Source organism: Ptychodera flava, chromosome 15 (genome assembly GCF_041260155.1).
Source record: "Ptychodera flava strain L36383 chromosome 15, AS_Pfla_20210202, whole genome shotgun sequence".
Classification (NCBI taxonomy): Eukaryota; Metazoa; Hemichordata; class Enteropneusta; family Ptychoderidae; genus Ptychodera; species Ptychodera flava.
Genome location: NC_091942.1, coordinates 8,897,811 through 8,918,102, shown reverse-complemented (window position 1 = coordinate 8,918,102; position 20,292 = coordinate 8,897,811). Strand labels below are relative to the sequence as shown.

Sequence of the window (20,292 nt, the reverse complement as noted above, 5' to 3'; positions counted from 1 at the left end):
TGCTGATGACCCGCCACATTTTCTGATAATCGGCAAAAGAAATCATAACGGAGCTACTGGTTTTCCAGAAAAGGTTATCAACTATGATCAACAACTAGGACTAATTACACCGGTTCCTTACACCTTAATTCCATGGTGGAAAATTTAAACCTTCGGCTGGTCTACTAGACTTCAGCAAAGTTTATTACTAACCTGCTGTGTAGGTTTGACAGTTCAAACCAGAATAATTTATGGGACAGTTGCAGAAGTAACCTCCATCGTTAGTGGTCGAGCAAATACCACCGTTTAAGCAAGGGTTTGAGGAGCATCCAAAAGCTGTGTTAATGGCATGGAAAATAAAAATGGGAATATGAGGTGATTGCTTGGTTGAAGTTGCCGGGAAGTGAGATGGAAGCAAATTCTACAAGTTCATGTGCATGATCTGACGTCAACATGTTTTTTTATATTTTGAGATACCTATGCTCTAAACTGCATCGTTGACATGTGAAATGCAACATCGATGACCTATGCCGTGTCTTCTGATAATGGACAATTATTACGGGCATCGCTTCTGATAGGTCAAATCATTCAAAATAAGGCACTCATATCGTGTATTTTTTAATGGAAGGCAAAAATGAATATTTTTGAAACCATGACAGTGTGATCCAACCTGATAGATAGACAACCGATACAGAGATCATGAAGAACAACAACCTTGTATCTGACACGTGGTGCCGACGAAACCGTTGGGACAGACACAAATGAAATCTGAAGGGTTGTTGATATTCTCGAAGCAAGTAGCACCGTTTTGGCACGGGAATGTTAAACAGGCGTCTAGAAATAATACGGAGGTGTCACGTAAAAAATAACTCTACAAACAATCGAATCATAGGTCAGAGTTAAAATCTCTCCTAATGGCTCGAGGAAACGTTTCAGACGAGATGTCAAAATGGTTTAAGCCTGTATCCTATTAGGAAGCGTTAATGCGACGTATAATAGTGTTGAATAGTATAATAATCGAAATTCAGCACGCTAACATTACCACGTATTCAGCCTACTGCTCCAACATCCAATGACATGCCATAGTCACAAGATCCAAAGAATTGTCCGACATATTTTCGTTTATCAAGAAAGCTTACTTCATTTGAATGGTATGGTATTGTTTTGGAAGAAAGCTCACTAACAGTGTATGTTCTATTTGGGTAATGACACAACGTTTGCTGCGATGGCCGCCTATATTCGCAAGGCATTGTGGGTGAACGAACCTGGAACGTAAGTTTGGCAGTTTGAACCAAAGTAGTTAGAAAGACATGTGCACTCGTAGCCCAGACCGTCCACCAATGAGGAACAAGTACCACCATTCGCACAGGGGTTGGGTATACACGCTGTATCATACAATAAGAAAAAAATGGTGTTCTGTTAACAAAACCCACATATCTGTAGTGATGGACACATAATGTAAAGGCCAAATATCCTCCTAGCTTCTCGATCTCTGCCAGTCCAACAAAAGCCCCTTGCATGGTCTTTAACGATTCTTAAATCACTACAACTGATTTGTACCGACGTCCCGCCACATTGTCTGACAACCGACGGAAGAAATCATAACGAAGCTACTAGTTTACCGGTGAAAGCTTATCAACTGTGATCAACAACTAGGTCTTATTACTCCATAGCTTACACCTTAATTCCTTGGTGAAATATTTAAGGTGGAGCTGCACGTTGCCAACATAATTTTCTAGGAAGAAATATTTCTCATCTAAGATGACAAGGAAACCCCCCATACTATAAGCTTATGTTTTCAGGAAGCAGAGAATACAAAGACTAGTATAGTAGTAGTAGTTTACTCGAAGGACGAAGGAGTGTATATTCTTGGTAAAAGACCCTCAATTTTGATATTAATGATAAAAATTGATTCACGTTAAAAACTTGATACTATTTTCTGAAAAGTAGCATTTCACTTGAAACAAGAGTATATTAAGAAAAAAAACCCACTTATATTTTGCATTATCTATCCTCATTCTAAAATGGCATGGTGTGAAAGACTGACACTCAAAAAAGTGATTAAAAACATGATTAGCAAAATTAGCCTCTTATTCAAAATGTGAGCATTTCATTGCCAAGCAAAATAACTGTTTTGTTATAGAGCATTCAAAGAACACAATATGAAAATCTCAGAAAATTTAACCAGACCAGACTGGTTATCTTAAAATTGGGAGAAAAGAGAAGCCATGAAATCGGGGGATTGCATACATTTGCATAATTAACACTTTTTATCACGAAACTTACGACTGCTGGACAACCAATATTTTAATCTTAGACGAACAAAATTGAAATTGAATGAATATTTGCAAAAAAAAACTTATCTGCGGCTGGTCTACTTGACCACAGCAAAGATTATCACTAACCTGGTATGTAGGTTTGACAGTTCAAACCAGAATAATTTATGGGACAGTTGCAGAAGTAACCACCATCGTTTGTGGTCGAGCAAGCACCGCCATTCAAGCAAGGGTTTGAGGAGCATCCAATAGCTGTGTTAATAGCATGGAACATAAAAATGGGAATATGAGGTGATTGTTTGGTGGAAGTTGCTGGGAAGTGAGATGGAAGCAAATTCTGCAAGCTCATGTATATAAACTATGTCAATATTTAAAATGTATATCTTGGGAGATCTATGATCTTCACTTCATCGTTAACAAGTGAACCACAAACACGACGAACTGCACCGTGTCACCTGATTATGGACGATAATTACGGGCATCGGTTCTGAACAATCACGTGAACACGAAAATAAGTCACTCATATCGAGTTTTTTCCATTACAAAACATGGTTGTATAACTTTGAATGAGGACTACGTGAGTCACCCCCACCGATAAACAACTGATAGAGATCAGAGTTATTGGAAGACATTCACTACATGAAGAACAACAAACCTTGTATCTGACACGTGGTGCCGACAAAACCGTTGGGACAGACGCAAATGAAATCTGAGGGGTCGTTGACATTCTCGAAGCAAGTAGCACCGTTTTGACACGGGAATGTTAAACAGGCGTCTAGAAATAATACGGAGGTGTCAAATTAAAAAAAATACTCAACAAAACAAACGAATCATGGGTCTGGGTCAAAATCTACCCAAATGGCTATTGCAACGCAAAACATTGTGCAGTTGTTGGGGAAATTATGGTGACGTGATGTCAAAATGGTTTCAGCCTATATCCAATGTAGAAGCGTTCATGCGACATGTAAAAGTGTTGAATAGTATAGTAATCGATATTCAGCACGTAAACATTAACACATATTTACTTATTCAGCATCCAACGACACACCGTAGTCACAAGATCCAAAGAATTGTCCGAGATATTTCGTGTATCAAGAAAGCTTAATTCATATAAATGATTTGCTATTTTGTGGCGAAGAAAGTTCACCGACTGTGTATATATACTACTTAGCAAATGACACAGCTTTGGCTGCAAAGAACTACTATATTTCGCAAGGCATTGTGGGTGAACGAACCTGGAACGTAAGTTTGGCAGTTTGAACCGTAGTAGTTAGGAAGACATGAGCACTCGTAGCCCTGACCGTCCAGCAATGAGGAACAAGTACCACCATTCGCACAGGGGTTGGTAATACACGCTGTGTCATACGATAAGAAAGCAATGGTGTTCTGTTAAAAAACCCAGCCACCCATGCACTGATCAAAAAATAATGTAAGGCCAATATCCTAACTCATCTAGCACTTCAACTCCAACAAAAAAACCCTTCATGGTCCTTTATTGACAATTCCTTTATCACTACAACAGATTTGTGCTGATTTTCCGCGGCAGTTTCTGATAATCAGCGAAAGAAATCATAACGGAGCTACTAGTTTACCCTTGAAAGGTTATCAACTGCTTAGGTTGCAAACCTAAATTTTGTTCTCATTGCTTTGTAAAACACAGATATTGTAAAGACTTCATTTGCATCAACCAAAAAAATGCATCGCTGTATTATGTTTTGCCGAGGATCTGAAATAAATTAAAAAAATGCATCGCATGGCTTCCCATTTTCTAACATTCCTTTCTTTACATTTTACCACAATGTTTATATTTTTTCCGAGTACTTTAAATGAACTTTTAACTTTGATTATAAGCACCCACCATCTGCGAATTGGCAGTTTCTTCCGGAAAACCCACTAGGGCAAATGCAGACGTATGAGTTATCGGTCTGACTGATGAAACAATTCCCGCCGTTGACACATGGGCTGCTGATGCACGGATCGACTTCAGCTGTTGATATTCGAGTTCATGAAATAAAAGCGTTTGAAAAAAAAGTGAACGAAATGCAATGAAAACGTGAATATCAAGATGATTATGACAATGCACAGACAATTTTATAATCGTTTGCTATACAATTGCAAGCCGATACTGCAGTGGTGGACTGGCTGGCTGCTGCCGAACATTGCACTGGTTTCCCAGTGAGGGCGCTGTCGCCGCGACAAATTTTGAGCAGTAACTGTTGCTTTCTGTGGTGTGACCTTACCTGATGCGCTGGACACGCTAAGAGACCTGACATTGAGCCAGTAGACATCGTGATTTTGCGCAACGGTAGCTCTGAAAGAAAACAGAACATGTACTTCAGTTAACTTCTGTTCAGAATCTGGAGCCGCAGGAATCTGAACATAGAGATTCATAGAAATTAATGTCGTAAGTCAAACCGATATTACGATTCCCGCGTCACTCTCTGAGTCTCCCTTCATCAAAACATGGGCAGCCTCGCAACTTGAATTCTTTTTTTAAAAGGTTGTCAGCTTCTAAGGTTTCCTCGAAATATGCATGGTCGTTGTGGTATGCATCTTTAAATTTTACAGACTTAAGATTTTGCTCAAATGTTCCCAAGACAAACTTAACCACTCCCTTTCGGAAATCAATCAAAAATAAAAATAAAAAAATGTACAAATCAGGGGTCACTGTGCAAAGTTCGGTACCAGAGATAGAACTCACACCACATTTACCGACACTTAAAATTCAAAATAGCCGCCATCCCATAAGTCTATGGGGAAATCGAATTTTCGATTTTTACAGATCTACGGCGGTGAAAACTTGGTTTTCCCCACGAGCCCCGAAAGTAGCCCATTGCGAGGTTTATCAGAAAAGTAGTGAAAAAGGGTGAGATTCCGAATATCTGTCCCCGAGGCGTATTCTACAAATTTTCATGAGAGAACTGAGGGCGGGTGTTACAAACATTGAAGTTTTCACCGTGTGGTGGCGTGCTATTAGGAGTAATCGGCAACGATGGTCACTGATTGGCACTTCCAGTGGCCTTGGTGCTCGAACTCGCAATTGTATACTAGTAATTGTATACTAGTAATTCAATGCAAAGTAGGATTGATGGAATTTTCAGACATAGCGTTTTAATATATCAAATTATGGCCGTTTCTGGAGCACTCATTAGGGGAATTCAGAAGCAATGCCTTTCATAATCAACTAATTTGGAATTTATTTTCATAAGCACTAGTGGCGCGATATCATTCTCTTCACTGAAATATACACTGGGGTTAATTTCAATTATAAAATTATGCGTGACTACATGTAAGATTATTACGAGTTGTTTAGCAACAGTATTCTTGACGTCAGATTTCATCTATATGGGTCACTCACAGTTCAATAGTGATAGTAACGTTGCTGAGTTGTAAAAAGCAGAGTTTTTCCCAGCTTAGAAAATTATTCTATGCAATACAACATGAATCCTTCTAAAATATTTTGTGTAGTTTTCAGCAACAAAAATTAAAACAAAACCAGAATAAAAGTATTTGATAAGACAGGCTTGGTGTCGGGAAAAAATGACTGTTTGATCTGTTATATATTTGACTTGTGAATGTCAAACAAGATACTGAAATATATAAAAGCAAGGCTGTCTTTCTCTTCAGTTTAAAGATTCAGATTGCCTGGTGCATCATTTAAACGTTCTGTTTTTTTGGCCATGACGAATGCCACGACTGCACTACTGTGGCAAGTAACAAGAGGAGGAATGCTTCTTTTCGGATCTGAAATTAAAATGGCCACCGATCTTGCCGCTCAAGGCAGTGAGTGAAAACTGAACAGTCCCTTGCGTGGGAAACACAACACAGGTGGGCAACGAAATGATGAGAGCAACGCCATGATGAAAACAGCGGAATGTACACATAAACTGATGACGTTCTTGTCGGCAATCCCCGCAAAAATATGAGCACGAGTTACTCAGTCCACTGACTAAAAGAGAAGTTATGTACTCAGTCATGGGTGGGGTGACACCGAGCGCATAAGCTAATACTGGATCCCTATTATCTTCAAACCGCAACAAACCAACAAACCGAAAAGAAAGTTTTTGATTCCGGAATTAACAAAGAGTATTTTTAAATTGCTTGCATTGTTCTGATAAACCTGTTTATGACGTGATATTATTTCATAGAATGAAAATCATTGTTTGATAAAGCTCATTATTTTTTCTCTTTCTTTCGCTTCATCAGAACAATTATGAACAGTTAATGTGCCCTTGCTTGTTTGTATCTCACAGTGATTCACATAGCTTATATTGTGCACCACTGGTCAGAAATGTAACACATCCTTTTTTGCGGGCGCCGTGGAATGTAGTCTGCTAAAATTTTACTGGCTATACGAAAATAAATGAAATGGTTGTGTTTGTTTAAATGATTCTCTAGAGAGAAACCATTGCGTTGCCTGAAGCAGTGATTTCAGAATGGATGGCTATCCATATTGTGTACAATATCTTTGTTTTGGAGGCAGCAACAAGTGCTCCAGTTCAATCGATACTGTTTACAAACACAGAACTTACGTACATACATACATACATACATACATACATACATACATACATACATACATACATACATACATACATACATACATACATACATACATACATACATACATACATACATACATACATACATACATACATACATACATACATACATACATACATACATACATACATACATACATACATACATACATACATACATACATACATACATACATACATACATACATACATACATACAAAAGAATATATTGGTTCAGCAGTGAAATACAAGAATGCAAATCGTGATACAAAATTTTGAGATTGTCACGATGTAGAGACTGTACAGATGTGTGTATACACATGATGTATTGGAACCAACTGGGTTTGCTGTCAAGCAGGTAGTTCGGTTGGTTTGTTGCTTGCTTGGTTGCTTTGCTGGTAGGTGTTAAGCACGTTTAACTCACAGACAACTCTATTGCTTGTAATTGCCAATCATTTGAAATGACAATTGCTTGGAACGTGTAAGGCTTACAGTCATGGTAAGTACCGTAGACAAGTAGCTTGTCTGATCATCTGAGTATTGTCTCATGTATCCCGTTCTTGGTGACGTGATGAAGCGGAAAATCGCCCCATAATTTTATAAAAGCTAAGGTGGCATACATGTAGGCGCCAAAAGCAGAGATACAGTATCAAATCCTTGGTAAGACCCACAGCCAACGTTTTTTAATAAGGAATACGCGAATTCTGAGCTGAAAATATCTTTTAATTGTATCACTGTCTACCCGAAGCAGATTGTCCCTGTGTATACTAGTACTATAAATAGATGATCAAAGGAGACGAAAACTATGTCGGTGCACGTGAGTAGAAAAGCCGCTGCGTTTCTCCCTAACCAAAAATATAACGATGCGTATCACGATTGAATGTGTCCTGCTGGGTATCACTCATAAGACTGTTTCGTTCGCCGGATTGCGATACCTTTCAACAAGCCTGCCTCTCTACAAGAGAATGTTACCAGCTCAAGGCAGAAAGAAATTAATCCTGAACACGAACGAGAGAGAGAGAGAGAGAGAGAGAGAGAGAGAGAGAGAGAGAGAGAGAGAGAGAGAGAGAGAGAGAGAGAGAGAGCTTGTATGTATGTATGTATGTATGTATGTATGTATGTATGTATGCATGTATGTATGTATGTATGTATGTATGTATGTATGTATGTATGTATTATGTATGTATGTATGTATGTATGTATGTATGTATGTATGTATGTATGTATGTATGTATGTATGTATGTATGTATGTATGTATGTATGTATGTATGTATGTATGTATGTATGTATGTATGTATGTATGTATGTATGTATGTATGTATGTATGTATGTATGTATGTAATTGGATGCTATTTTCTTGTCTTTGGTATTCTTATCTTATAAACGAAATTGCATTCTACTCTCCAATCGACATCACTTTCAATTCAAGCACGTTTTGCATCCAAAACAACGGCGCAACTACTCTCGTCATTCTTGCTATAGCTAATAAAAAGTATTACATTCCTAGGCGTTTCATTCCCACCTGTCTAATGGTCAAGGATGCTTGAGAAGGGAAAATGAATGGGTGCCGGAGCTTTATGACAAGCTTGGGGAGACATTAAGCCGAATTTATGGGCTTGGTAACCGAGAGAAAGTAAAAATTTGAGTAACTAACCATGTTTGTACAATGGCGCATGAAAACGGAGTCAAATACGCCGTAACATCTGAAGTAGGTTCGACCAATCTCTCTTTGTGCGAGGGCATAAACACCACAAAACACGAACTTTCACTGCCGATATCTTTACTGTAAATTATTAGTTGTTTGAACCGCAGCATGCTTTCTGCTCTCCGATGTATCTCAAAACGTTTCAACCCAGCTGCTGGAGGTGTTGAGATCGACTTTGATCCTTTGTGACATCCGTATATGCATGGCTAAAATTTCGCGTCCATGAAGAAAAGTTTGAGGCCTTGTACAGATGAATGTATGACTCATCATGTAATTAATACATGTTTATATAAATGCTTTTTCTCGCGTCTGCTCGAGTGTGCCATATGGTTGAGAAAAAATGAGTCTTCTGTGATGGAACTTTTAAACAAAGCGACTTAAAAGAGTTTGAAAACAAGATGGACATATATCTACACAGGAAAACAGCGCTCTAGATGAGTGGGAAGGTGTGGCTTTCAAAAGGAGGCAAATTTAAAGAGAGTAATATTTCTAGGCCTCTGAACAAACAGATTCTATGCGTGTTTGAAATGCTCGGCATGTTTTCAATGGCTGACTTAATATTCGAATTTTCGTGACTGTTTTATCCAGATACATTACACTCGCCTTTGAAGGAACGCCCTCTGTACCTGTACACTACTTGATATGTGTTTATTTCTCACAAGAAAGGCCAACTGTCCTTTGTAAAACATCGACAACACCAACAAAGAGGTCAGGAGTTGACCTTGGAAGACTGATATATATATATATATATATATATATATATATATATATATATATATATATATATATATATATATATATATATATATGCGTGTGTGTGTGTTTGTGTGTGTGTGTGTCATTATATCAGATCATTCTAAAAGTTCTGCTTTCCTTGCACATAAAACAATAATCGACTACATTAAATTAGTTTATGTAAGGTCTCGATATGGTGTAACTATGAAATGGAATATGGAATAAAACAGTTTGAATACAAACATCAGTTAGTCTTTCTTTCTTTAAAAAAGAAATTCTATCGAATAGCATCGTCTCTGCAGTGAAGTAATAGCGAAACAAGCTATACTAACAGAAAGATTTTGACGACTGCAATTTGACTGCCATTTATACTGTGCGTTTTCGAGTGTTGACAACAGTCAGAAAAAGGGATAATTTTGTCCACAGTCTTTCCACACATGTGTGTGGAGGGAAGTTGATCACTAAAATTGCGATGCTCTCAACATCGCGTACTTTGTACCTTTTCTCAATTTTGCAGCATGTACTAGGTACATTCATTACGTGAAGTAGGTAACAACAAACGAGAGATGCATTTTGAGATATTTGACGTGAATAGTTCCTTGCTGCAGAAAGATGCTCTTACAAAATCAACGTTGCCTTCTCTGGGGCGATGAAATGGCTGTAGGTATTACTCTGTGTGCCGCGCAACCAAAGGTTTGGTTTGAATGCAGCAAACCTAGCTCGAAGATTAAAACCTGTCGAATTTAGTATCTTTCACCTGTGTCCAGGGTCATGCGATTGTGTCACTGGAAAATGTATAAAAGGCAATAGACCACTGGCAGCATAAAGTAAGGACGACGTGTTTACTGCATTGTATCATCTCAGCCTTGGCGCTCACAGGAGGTAGAGGAAAAAGGGGACGGTCAAAGCATGAAACAAACCATTTCAAATACGCTCTAAAGGGACTTTATTTTTACCTTGGGCGTACACAATTGCAAGTGTGGTGAATCTCTTGCAGGTTTGAAATCCGGTTGATGTCATCAACGAAATTTCTCGAAACGCATGCTTAACGTATCGTCTGGAAAACCATGCACCGTTATGGTCCCTTCTTCAAAATTTTCACCGTTTTTGGTTTCATCATACCACGAGTTTGTACATTAGCAATCATTAAATGCTGGGGAAGGGCACGGTACAAAGGTGAATGTTGGTTGAGAATACTTCGCACTGCAAGCAGGTGAAAGTAAACAGAGCCGACAGAAGCATAATTCTGTTGCCAGACAGTGGAATTGAGTTGTGGATACGCCCACAAACTGCTTGAAAGTGAAGTGGAAAGCCCCAAGGCCCAATCTCCCATCGGAACTATTCGGTCATTGAACGACCATAAATAAGGAGAAAACACCGAATTTCTTTTCAAAGATCCATTGGCAGTGAACGCAACTTTTTCGTGTCTTTTGTGTCGTTTTTTTTTGTTTCAATGTGTTTGTAAAATAAAGTTTCTTGCTTGTATCCAATATCACATGGAAGTACCCAGTATTCAACTTGCCAACACAGTCTGTATGTGTCACCGTGTAAAGTCCAATGTTAGTGTTGACAGTTGATTTTAAGTATGGGCTAGAATTCGGCTTTGAACAATAACACTGTCTATTGTACAAAACGCGCTGTATTTGCAAGGCAAATATTTTGTATTTTAACATAGTTCAGGGAAAATGAGACTAGAATGTTGTACACGACTACGCCCATTATCCATTTAACCTTCAATTAAATTGCCTCAAAAGTAGTGCTCTTACTAACTTCATCATAATTTGAACAAATGCATGCTAGGTCAACCTCGGGAGCTGTATGCGACAGTGTTGTGTAAATGCTGCTCTGTGATTATATTGTCATCTGCAGTAGTTGTAGTCAGGGTTAAATCTCGCTAACTAAACTGTCTTTGCGCAGACTCAGAATTCAAACTAGCCTAACAGGTTTTAAAGCCATCATTCGTAAGCCAACAAAAGGCAGTAAAATGTCCAAACAATACATTTTGTGTCCAATTCATATTGCCTGTAATGGGTTTGTTTGATGATTATCTGATTACGTATAAACCTGTGACAATTTCAGTGTTGTTATGTACATGGATGAGGTTCTCACGTATTAACTTGTCAGTGAGGTCTTGAACACGCTCAAGTATAGGTATTGAATTTATATGTTGATATTCATTGTCCATTGACAAATTACTTTTATACAATCATGCAATCATGAACAAACACGATTGCATATTTCTCTCTCTCTCTCTCTCTCTCTCTCTCTCTCTCTCTCTCTCTCTCTCTCTCTCTCTCTCTGAATGGATGGTAGCAGCTATATCCACAAATCGATACGATCACAGTGCAGTGACTGGCACACAAGTATAGGAAAAGCTGAACAGCTGTTCCCTTCAATTGAGAACAACGGCTGTAATGGTTTGTAAACAGTTTTCAATGTGGAGCTAAATCAAGGCGTTTTGTTCAAGAAATGGTTGCGTGACGTGTCAGCATATGGTATTCCATATCCTACTCTTTGAGAAATGTTGAAAATATAATAGACACTGATATCTAGCTAGTTGTGAATGAAATACTCACACGAACTCTATTGATCCGACACTGACAGAAGGTGCTACCCACGTGAATGCTGTCGGGTTTGGTTTGGCAACGTATCCATTGGAATGGGTGATGGAGTCGGCGTTATTGGAACAGCTCAGTTGCTTGGTGTTCGCCGGTGGGTTGATCCACGTACCCACGGGAGTCGAGTCTGTGCTGCCCGCTCGGCGGGCTTGTATCAGAATGCCATTAAATTCAGCCCCGACGATAAATACTGAAATAAAATGGAATTATATTTGTGAACGAAATCACTCTATAATATACAATCATTTACACGTAACGTTTACAAAAGCCAGGTACTTGGCATGAACTTATGAGTCTGTCTGTCTGTATGTATGTATGTATGTATGTATGTATGTATGTATGTATGTATGTATGTATGTATGTATGTATGTATGTATGTATGTATGTATGTATGTATGTATGTATGAGTACTATGTATGTATGTATGTATGTATGTATGTATGTATGTATGTATGTATGTATGTATGTATGTATGTATGTATGCATACAAGTTGTCATAAAGGGCTCGATGAAGAACCGGAAGTGACGTTAGCGCTTGCTGCAAAAACACGAGAGCCCATGGGGAGTTTAACGTCCTCTTTTCGAATTCAAATTCCCATTCTGCTTGATAGAGCCATCAGCTTTATAACACTCAGGCCTTTTCCTTAATTCCCTCTCAAATACACGTTTTACACTGTGCCTGAATTGCTAATCTCGTTATTTTATCGTGTGATATGACGTGTGCATTTATGCAATTATGGTCCCAGACTATGCCCTATTTTCCAGACCGCCAATCTTGTGAAATGAATCTAAATTTCCAGAGTAATTTCCACATTTTCAGAATCTTTCGAAAGCCAGTGTCTTACTCTAGGGCTTCTATATATAGACAAGAAACCTGCACAGGCATCGCAGTGTTTTAAAATTAAAAAAAAGACACAGTCTACATCATAAAATACAAGTAGCGCGCGTCCATTAGATTTTCATTTCGCTAGACTCATAAAGATGTCACATGCATAAATGTAAACATAACGACAATATTTCCTCAGGGCCGCCTTCAAAACCAAGATTATTTCAGGAGGCGCAATGAGATTTTAATATTTAAATCTCGAATGTAAACACAGTTACAGCGAAATTGGCTGCTGTCATTTCTGTTTGACAGCACCTGCCTCGTAGGACATTGCATTTATAAATTGTATTTAGTATTTCTTCCGTCGCCATGGTAACGATTTCCGTTGACACCCCGTTTCAAGTACTTGGGAATATTGTACAGCGAGTTGCGAGTTTAATCCGGAATCGTACACTATATCGTCCGTGCTTGGCTTTGCCCTGGTTCACAGGTTTATGCAGTATTGTATGTTTGATCAAGCTATAATATTATTTTCAGTTACATGGTCTATTAGAAACACGTGATGCATGACGTAGTACGCCTCGTAGGGATGCAGTCCGCAGAGGTGTTGCGATGCAGTTGAAAAATTGAACGAACATAGTAATACAGCGATCTGACTCAACATACACCAATTGTATTTTATAATTGCATCACGGTCGCAAGGCTTTCAGAAATCTTAAAAATTAACCACAGTATCTGGACCAAATCCATTTTTAAATACATAATTAAATCCCCCAGGTATCATTTCTCAATCGAGTTTGCTATTTCGCTATAGAAGTCGACTCATTCACAGCCCGATATCGGTCTAATTAGCACATAATAGCACTCTGAAATGTCAGCCGATGCATTAGAGTAATGCTATGGTTTTCATCTCGAAAACCATGGCTTTTGTTATTAATATGAAAGTAACACGTGTTTAAAACGTCATCATCCGCGGTCGACGTAACGCACCTTCTACCCTTTCAATCGATTGTAAGCATGTCATCGCATTTCATAATCGACCATAAGTGGTGGGTTTTGTAGGGGATTTAGAGAATTGGTCGTTTCTATATAGATATTATATCAAATGAATCGAAAGGTGAACTCAGGAACGAATATGAGTATAATTGGATTAGTCGAGCAGCAAACCCCATCTTCTTTAAATATTTATTGCACCTCGGCGCGAATGCTTCGGATTTTCTGCGCTTCACGATTAGGTCAAGAAAAATGTCCCTCCGGTAACCCTACCTGCCCTATTTCGAAACCACCTGCCCAAAATACTTTTCTGGGTGAAATTTTGCCAGCATTTGTTCTTTTTTGTAACCTTCAGACTGGTTGTACCAGGTTTTATTTCTGAAAGTTATGTTATAGGAAGTATCCTCCGCTTTTTACCAGGGCTGTGTTGAAAAGTAATGTTAGATATACAGACATTATTTAAGCGCTTACACCTCTAGTTTGTGTAAGAGCCATGCCACCTACATTAAAGTGGCAACATTTTTCTGAAAGCAAGGGTACAACGGTTTTAGGGTTTTACAGAAACAATGGGCACGATATGATATAGCGTAGTGACTTTGTGTTCCTATTTTTCATTTGTCCAGTGTGGTGAGTTAGTTTGCTTATCGTTCAGGTCCAGTGGATACTTTTGGACACGGATCGCTAACGCTAACGTGCGGGCCCTTTGTTCTTTCATCGGGGGTAAGGTCAAGGGTCATCACAAACTGAGCAGACAATATAATGAAATGTATGTCTTCTTCCTCCATTCACCTGGTTCTTCTAGACCATCGCGATCTTTTCGCCCTAGTGGTTGCGACGAATGTGTAGCTTTCGTGAAGGCTGTCACGTCATGGCCACCACAACGAATGAACCTAGAGTGGGTTGACAAGCTTGCAAAAGACCCCAATACGAGAACCCCGTCATTGAGATTTGAAAAGTGGCTCATACGCAGATAATCTGTGATAATGAATGGCATCAGCATAAAATTTAATGAGAGGCTGCCACTGGTCTGTGGGTGGAACTCAAATGCCCGACTTCCAGGTTAACTGCGTCATGCGCGTTGATCTGCTTTTTATGACATCTTTATTGGATCCTTGTCTTACAGACGCGCCCCGACACTGTGTCAAGTAGGGTGCGGTAGGATCAGAAGAGAGGCACTCAGGTTTCTCTTGGATAAATACTTGTTACCTTCGTAAACTTTGCATGTTGTGTATGAAACGAGACAACTCAACCGTGTTTGAGCTGACCTCAGCGAGGGGACTTGTTCGTTGCTGATGTATTTATTTCACAGGTGCGACACCTGACACACTGGGCTGAGGTTGTTGTTACGTATTCGGCGAAACAGTATTTCAAGTGATTCATAAACGAGCTCTTTTGTTTGGTGTTGCTCGCGTTAGGCAACTCTCGCTTTTATGTGTGCAACCTTATGACAACGCCTATAGTGCCGGAGTGAGGTTTTCATTTGCTTATAGTAAATATAAAGCATTTTATTTCCATTTTTACGATTCAACTTCAGGCCGAGGTCAGTGAGTTTCTTTTCTGTCTGCTACGTTGGCTTGATCACGCATCCGTATCAACCTTGGCTCTTTTAAAAAGCTGTTTTTATAATACCCCACCGGTAGAAAGTGAACACCGAACAGCCGGGTGCATGAACAATAATGGACACTGAGATTTTCTTTTCTTTTTTAATCGAGGAGATTTAAGCAAAATTACTGTAGGTAATGACAGAGTTCGACAACCTCGTTCATTTTCTGTCCATGTACAGACCAACTAGTCTTTACAATATTTTCAAATCTTGCGCTCACCTCGAAGGCTGTCACATTCTTCACGGAATTCAGCCCTTCAGCGATTTGCATATCATTAAATCAGGAATGCCTATTTTGCCACCTATAACTCCCATGTGGTCGTTTTTTCACTGATTTAATATTCAAAATGGAAGAATAAAGTCAATGATTAATGTGATACCAGGCAAACGTGAAATGAAGTCGGGATAAGGGAAAGAAGGCTGTAAGTTGGCCGCCCCTAGCTTCTTTCGTCAAATTGACGTTTGTGACCAACAATTCCGGATTACCAATACCACAGCCTTCAATGCTTTCTATAGATGATTCAGTAAGATTGTGATCGCTTCAAGGCCAACGGGCTTGTTTCGTAATGCTAATGTGCCCTGGCTTAAATCCGTGCCACGGGATTTACTTGCACATTGGCAAGCGCAACTATTAAACACCGACCAGCGGGTTAAAACATCTCCACCGTGCAAGTCTTCTGCACGAGCTTCAAGCTGGGGGCAACGTACAACAGGTGTCATACGCGAGGACGTTTCTCCTCCCCCCGGGGAGTTGGGTGTATTATATACGGCAAAATGTGAATTTTATAACGAAAAGGGTTTGGGGCAAAATCTCAGCACACGGGGACCGTGCTCAGCATAGACAAGGTAAATTTAGAACGTCTATTCAAATAATAACACCCCGGACACAATGTTACTCAAAGTCTCTATCTATACAGGGAAGTGGCTATTATTAGTATCGACGTAACGATTCATTCTCATTTTTAAATATCCGTGTTAGGTAGTAAACCAATTAAATCCAATCGAGTTCGATCGTCGGTGGCAAATTAGTTTCGAACCGAAGACACGCTTTCTGCTAACAGATCCGCTTTTTGGTTTTACTCAGTTCTGATGTTTGATCAAGTTGCTTTTCATTTGTTAACATCGAAAGCAGGCGTCTGCGAGGGCGCGTTGAGGGCGAGAATTTTCTAAACATGCGACTTGTGAATGTGTTACAGGTGGTATGAAGCCCTTGTCTTCATGTTGGTTGTGCTGGTGTTATGTACCTGCTAATTACTGCTAATATAGCAATTAATAACATCGTGAGTCAAAGGTCACAGAGGAGAAGTGAAATGGAACATGGCGAGATTGGCAAACCATTGGCGGATCTCAGGGGGCGAGGTGTAACCTCGTACTGGATTCCAAATTTTACATTCGACAAAAAGCGGTCTTGTATTCTCGCCAAGATCGATACACGCTTCAATGGCAATCTTGTATAGCGTCGCTCATTTACAAAACAAAGGCTACTAGGCGTCGGGGAATCACATTTAACCAGTCTGAGTGAAATGCCAGGTTGAAATAGGTGATTTAATGTCTCAGAGAAATGAATCATTTTGTGTGTTCTGCAGTGGGACCGTAAACTGCATTAACTGGATAGTACAGGAAAACACACAGCATTACGTAACTTGAGAAAGGGACATCTTTGTAAGGGAGGCTGGCATCTTTACACGAGGGACACACGCCCAATATGATCATTTAATATTACAGGGCTCCGTTACGACATCAGGCTTTGTTTTTTGACGTAGCTTTCGAATTTAAGTTGCGTTTCCATCCATATCGCTTCTCTCTTGTTTTTCTTTACATAAATGGCGACCTCCATTTTGACCGAGCTTTTTTAAGGTTGAGGTCTGGTGAAAGCTATTGGTGCCAAATCACTCGTAACGCTCAAGATTTATGACTCGAGCGCGGCGGCTCCTTCGCCCCGTGCGTCAGGGTGTGGCCATTAAAATTGGAATTTACAGATAAAATGACATCCGAAATATCGAATAAATATCTTGAGAAAAAAAATGAAAAACATGCCGCACAGCGACGATACGTTGAAATCAGACGACATACCTGTTAGCTCTTCGCCGGGTTGATATGACAACGCACTGGTTGAAATGACATACGGACTGGTCGTGCTTTGGGGCAGTACACCGACATGACCGGGTACCATGGTTTGGCACGCGGAGGTCGGAGCGCCGGTTGGGTATGTCCATGATGTTCTTAAAAAGGTTGCTAGTGTGAGGAGGATGATGCTGGTTGCCATGTTGGTCATCTTGTCGCTGATAACATCACCTGCGCGATGTCGATTCCATTCACACACACACAGGCACTGACACTGGTCTCACTGAAGCGCAGCGTAGGCTAGTATATCCACACTACTGACTGATTCACTCAAGGCTGGAAGTTGTCGATTGAATGTACTGGCTCATGAATATACATGCCCTGCTTGTTTTAAATATTGATGGTGTTTCGAAAGCCAACAATTTCCCTTTCTATGGCTTAAGTACTATTGTTGCGAAGAAGCTTTTGTTATGCAAATGTAGCGAACGCTCCCTGACCCCCATTATTTACTCTATTGTTTACCTTTAGTAAGAGTCAACCTTACATAGCGAGTTACATAGCCGACAGAAGAGCCTTGATTTCGACGGTAGCTATACTGAATCTTAGTTGAATGTTTTCATTGACATAGGCGTTTTACCAGATTTTCATTTTCGCAAAATAGCTGTAAGTTTCAGATTCGCAGTAAATGTGAAACATGCTGTATCGGTGCACAAACGTGTTATGTGTTCTCCTCAAACGAGAGCGAATTACACTTTTAGGTCAGCACAAAGTATTTTTTCTAGGCAAGGTCTTATTTAACCCGAAAGTCAACCAGGTCAATCGAAGTGTCAGGTTATTCTGTGCTGTAATTTACGTACAATAAGCAAATTTTAGGCAAGCTGTTATTTATTTTATTCGCAAAGAAAAAAATCTAGATCTCTGAAATATGTCTGATAACTAATGACTGGCTGTTTCTTCGGTTTTCGGAGGACATGTAGGTTGCAATATTTCGTTCTAATCGGCAGAAAATGTAAAAGTTTGATTTTTGACAGCAGAAAGCACAATACATGACCACCGCAAACAATCGGTATCATTTATAATCTGAAAATGATGACAAATGAGAAACATAACACCACACATGGCTTTTATCAGGAACAATGTAGTAACAACGGGAAAATTTTGTACATAGTACATCTTGCATGGTTATAAATGACATGAATGTGTATCAGCCGTCGGGTCCCGCATATGTATTCTATTCCATTTCTCACATGTTAATCATTCTATCATTCACGATTTCATCAACAGAGTATTCATCATTTGCTAGTTCAGGTTCAATGTTACAGAGAAACCCCAAGCGTCAAAAGTGTTATATATAATCATGGAGGTAGCTCCATGATATAATGCACACCCTATCGACTTGCTTGTGATCTCGCACGTTGTTGAAAAATTTACAGCCCCCTTCGGTATGTGCGGATTCCAGACAATCACGGTGGAAAACCATTGGACTAAAGTCAGTGCGAATTATCATCCGCAGATTGCATATGGGCGCCCAATCTTTTCGCCCAGTCTTTTGTTCAAAATTATTAAGTTAACAATTTCATTTATTATCATGTTTACGGTTGTCATCATCACCCATATTACGAGCGTCAAGGTGAGGGAATGATTTGAACATTTCATTCTTCAACTTCCAGCCTTGATAAGCTGGCAGCTTCTTCCTGAGCTAATGAAAAAATTGTGTCAAACCAGAAATACATGTAAAAGCAATGAAGGTATATGGAAATGACTCAACGATCTTCTTTCCTATAGCCGTTTCTGAAAAGACTTTTTAAGCCTAATCAGAAAGAACACATCCATTCGATATTTGGTGAAATCCACACAAGTGTATCTATCTATCTATCTATCTATCTATCTATCTATCTATCTATCTATCTATCTATCTATCTATCTATCTATCTATCTATCTATCTATCTATCTATCTATCTATCTATCTATCTATCTATCTATCTATCTATCTATCTGTCTGTCTGTCTGTCTGTCTGTCTGTCTGTCTGTCTGTCTGTCTGTCTGTCTGTCTGTCTGTCTGTCTGTCTGTCTGTCTGTCTGTCTGTCTGTCTGTCTGTCTGTCTGTCTGTCTGTCTGTCTGTCTGTCTGTCTGTCTCTCTGTCTATCTATCTATCTATCTATCTATCTATCTATCTACCCTCCCTACCTACCTAATATATATATATATATATATATATATATATATATATATATATATATATATATATATATATATATATATATATTATATATATATTCATCAGGTAATACCTACAATGTATACTTAACTGAAAGGACTGCAAAACGGGCGAAATAAAATTGAAAATACAGGAAAAATGTACTGTGTAAAATTCTTTACTTAAAAAATGCAAAGATAAACTGATATATAAAACGCCACAAAATGAGTTGTCCCTTTGTATTGAGTTCACATTTTACGTGTTAATACTACTGATGTGCATGGTTTGATAACATGCTCTTAGTTAATCTGTTTTTCAGAGTTTATGCTGTTACATATGGGGTCCTCAACCCAAACGCAAACTTTCTCGTGGCCTTGCAAGTCAGTGAACTTCCCTTGCGCAAGGTGGAACGGTTACGAAACTGAACCACTAGCCCATTTGTTTGATTATTAATTTCTTGCATTTTTGTGCTTGTTTTTTTACCCTTCTATAGTGTAATATACAAGTTCAACCAAGCCAATAAGTTCAACTTTTTGGACTCATACGATAAAAGAACAATCTATGATCTCTTTTGTTAGTTCTGTAGAGTCTATGACGTCATTTCTGTAGATAGGATTTTGGAAACACAGTTTACGGAGAGGTAGAAAAACATACCTTCTAACCTGTTATGAGTTTCAAATGAGGAGAATCGTAATTTTGAATTGTAAACGTATATATGGTACACTTATATATAATCATCGTTTTCGCCCAA

The 20,292-nt window shown here is 39.1% G+C and overlaps 1 protein-coding gene across 1 annotated transcript in view; it reads right to left on the bottom strand.

The window, feature by feature from the left end:
• LOC139152239 (protein eyes shut homolog) overlaps positions 1-17,544 on the bottom strand; it is a 116,625-nt gene extending 99,081 nt beyond the window's left edge. The window contains exons 1-8 of the mRNA XM_070725381.1: positions 17,352-17,544; positions 11,815-12,046; positions 4,496-4,566; positions 3,491-3,610; positions 2,911-3,030; positions 2,385-2,507; positions 1,245-1,364; positions 193-315 (exon numbers count right to left, since the gene is read on the bottom strand). Coding sequence (XP_070581482.1) covers positions 193-315; positions 1,245-1,364; positions 2,385-2,507; positions 2,911-3,030; positions 3,491-3,610; positions 4,496-4,566; positions 11,815-12,046; positions 17,352-17,544 — 1,102 coding nt within the window. The remainder of the gene's footprint in view (positions 1-192; positions 316-1,244; positions 1,365-2,384; positions 2,508-2,910; positions 3,031-3,490; positions 3,611-4,495; positions 4,567-11,814; positions 12,047-17,351) is intronic.
• Between the last annotated feature and the right edge of the window lie 2,748 nt (positions 17,545-20,292).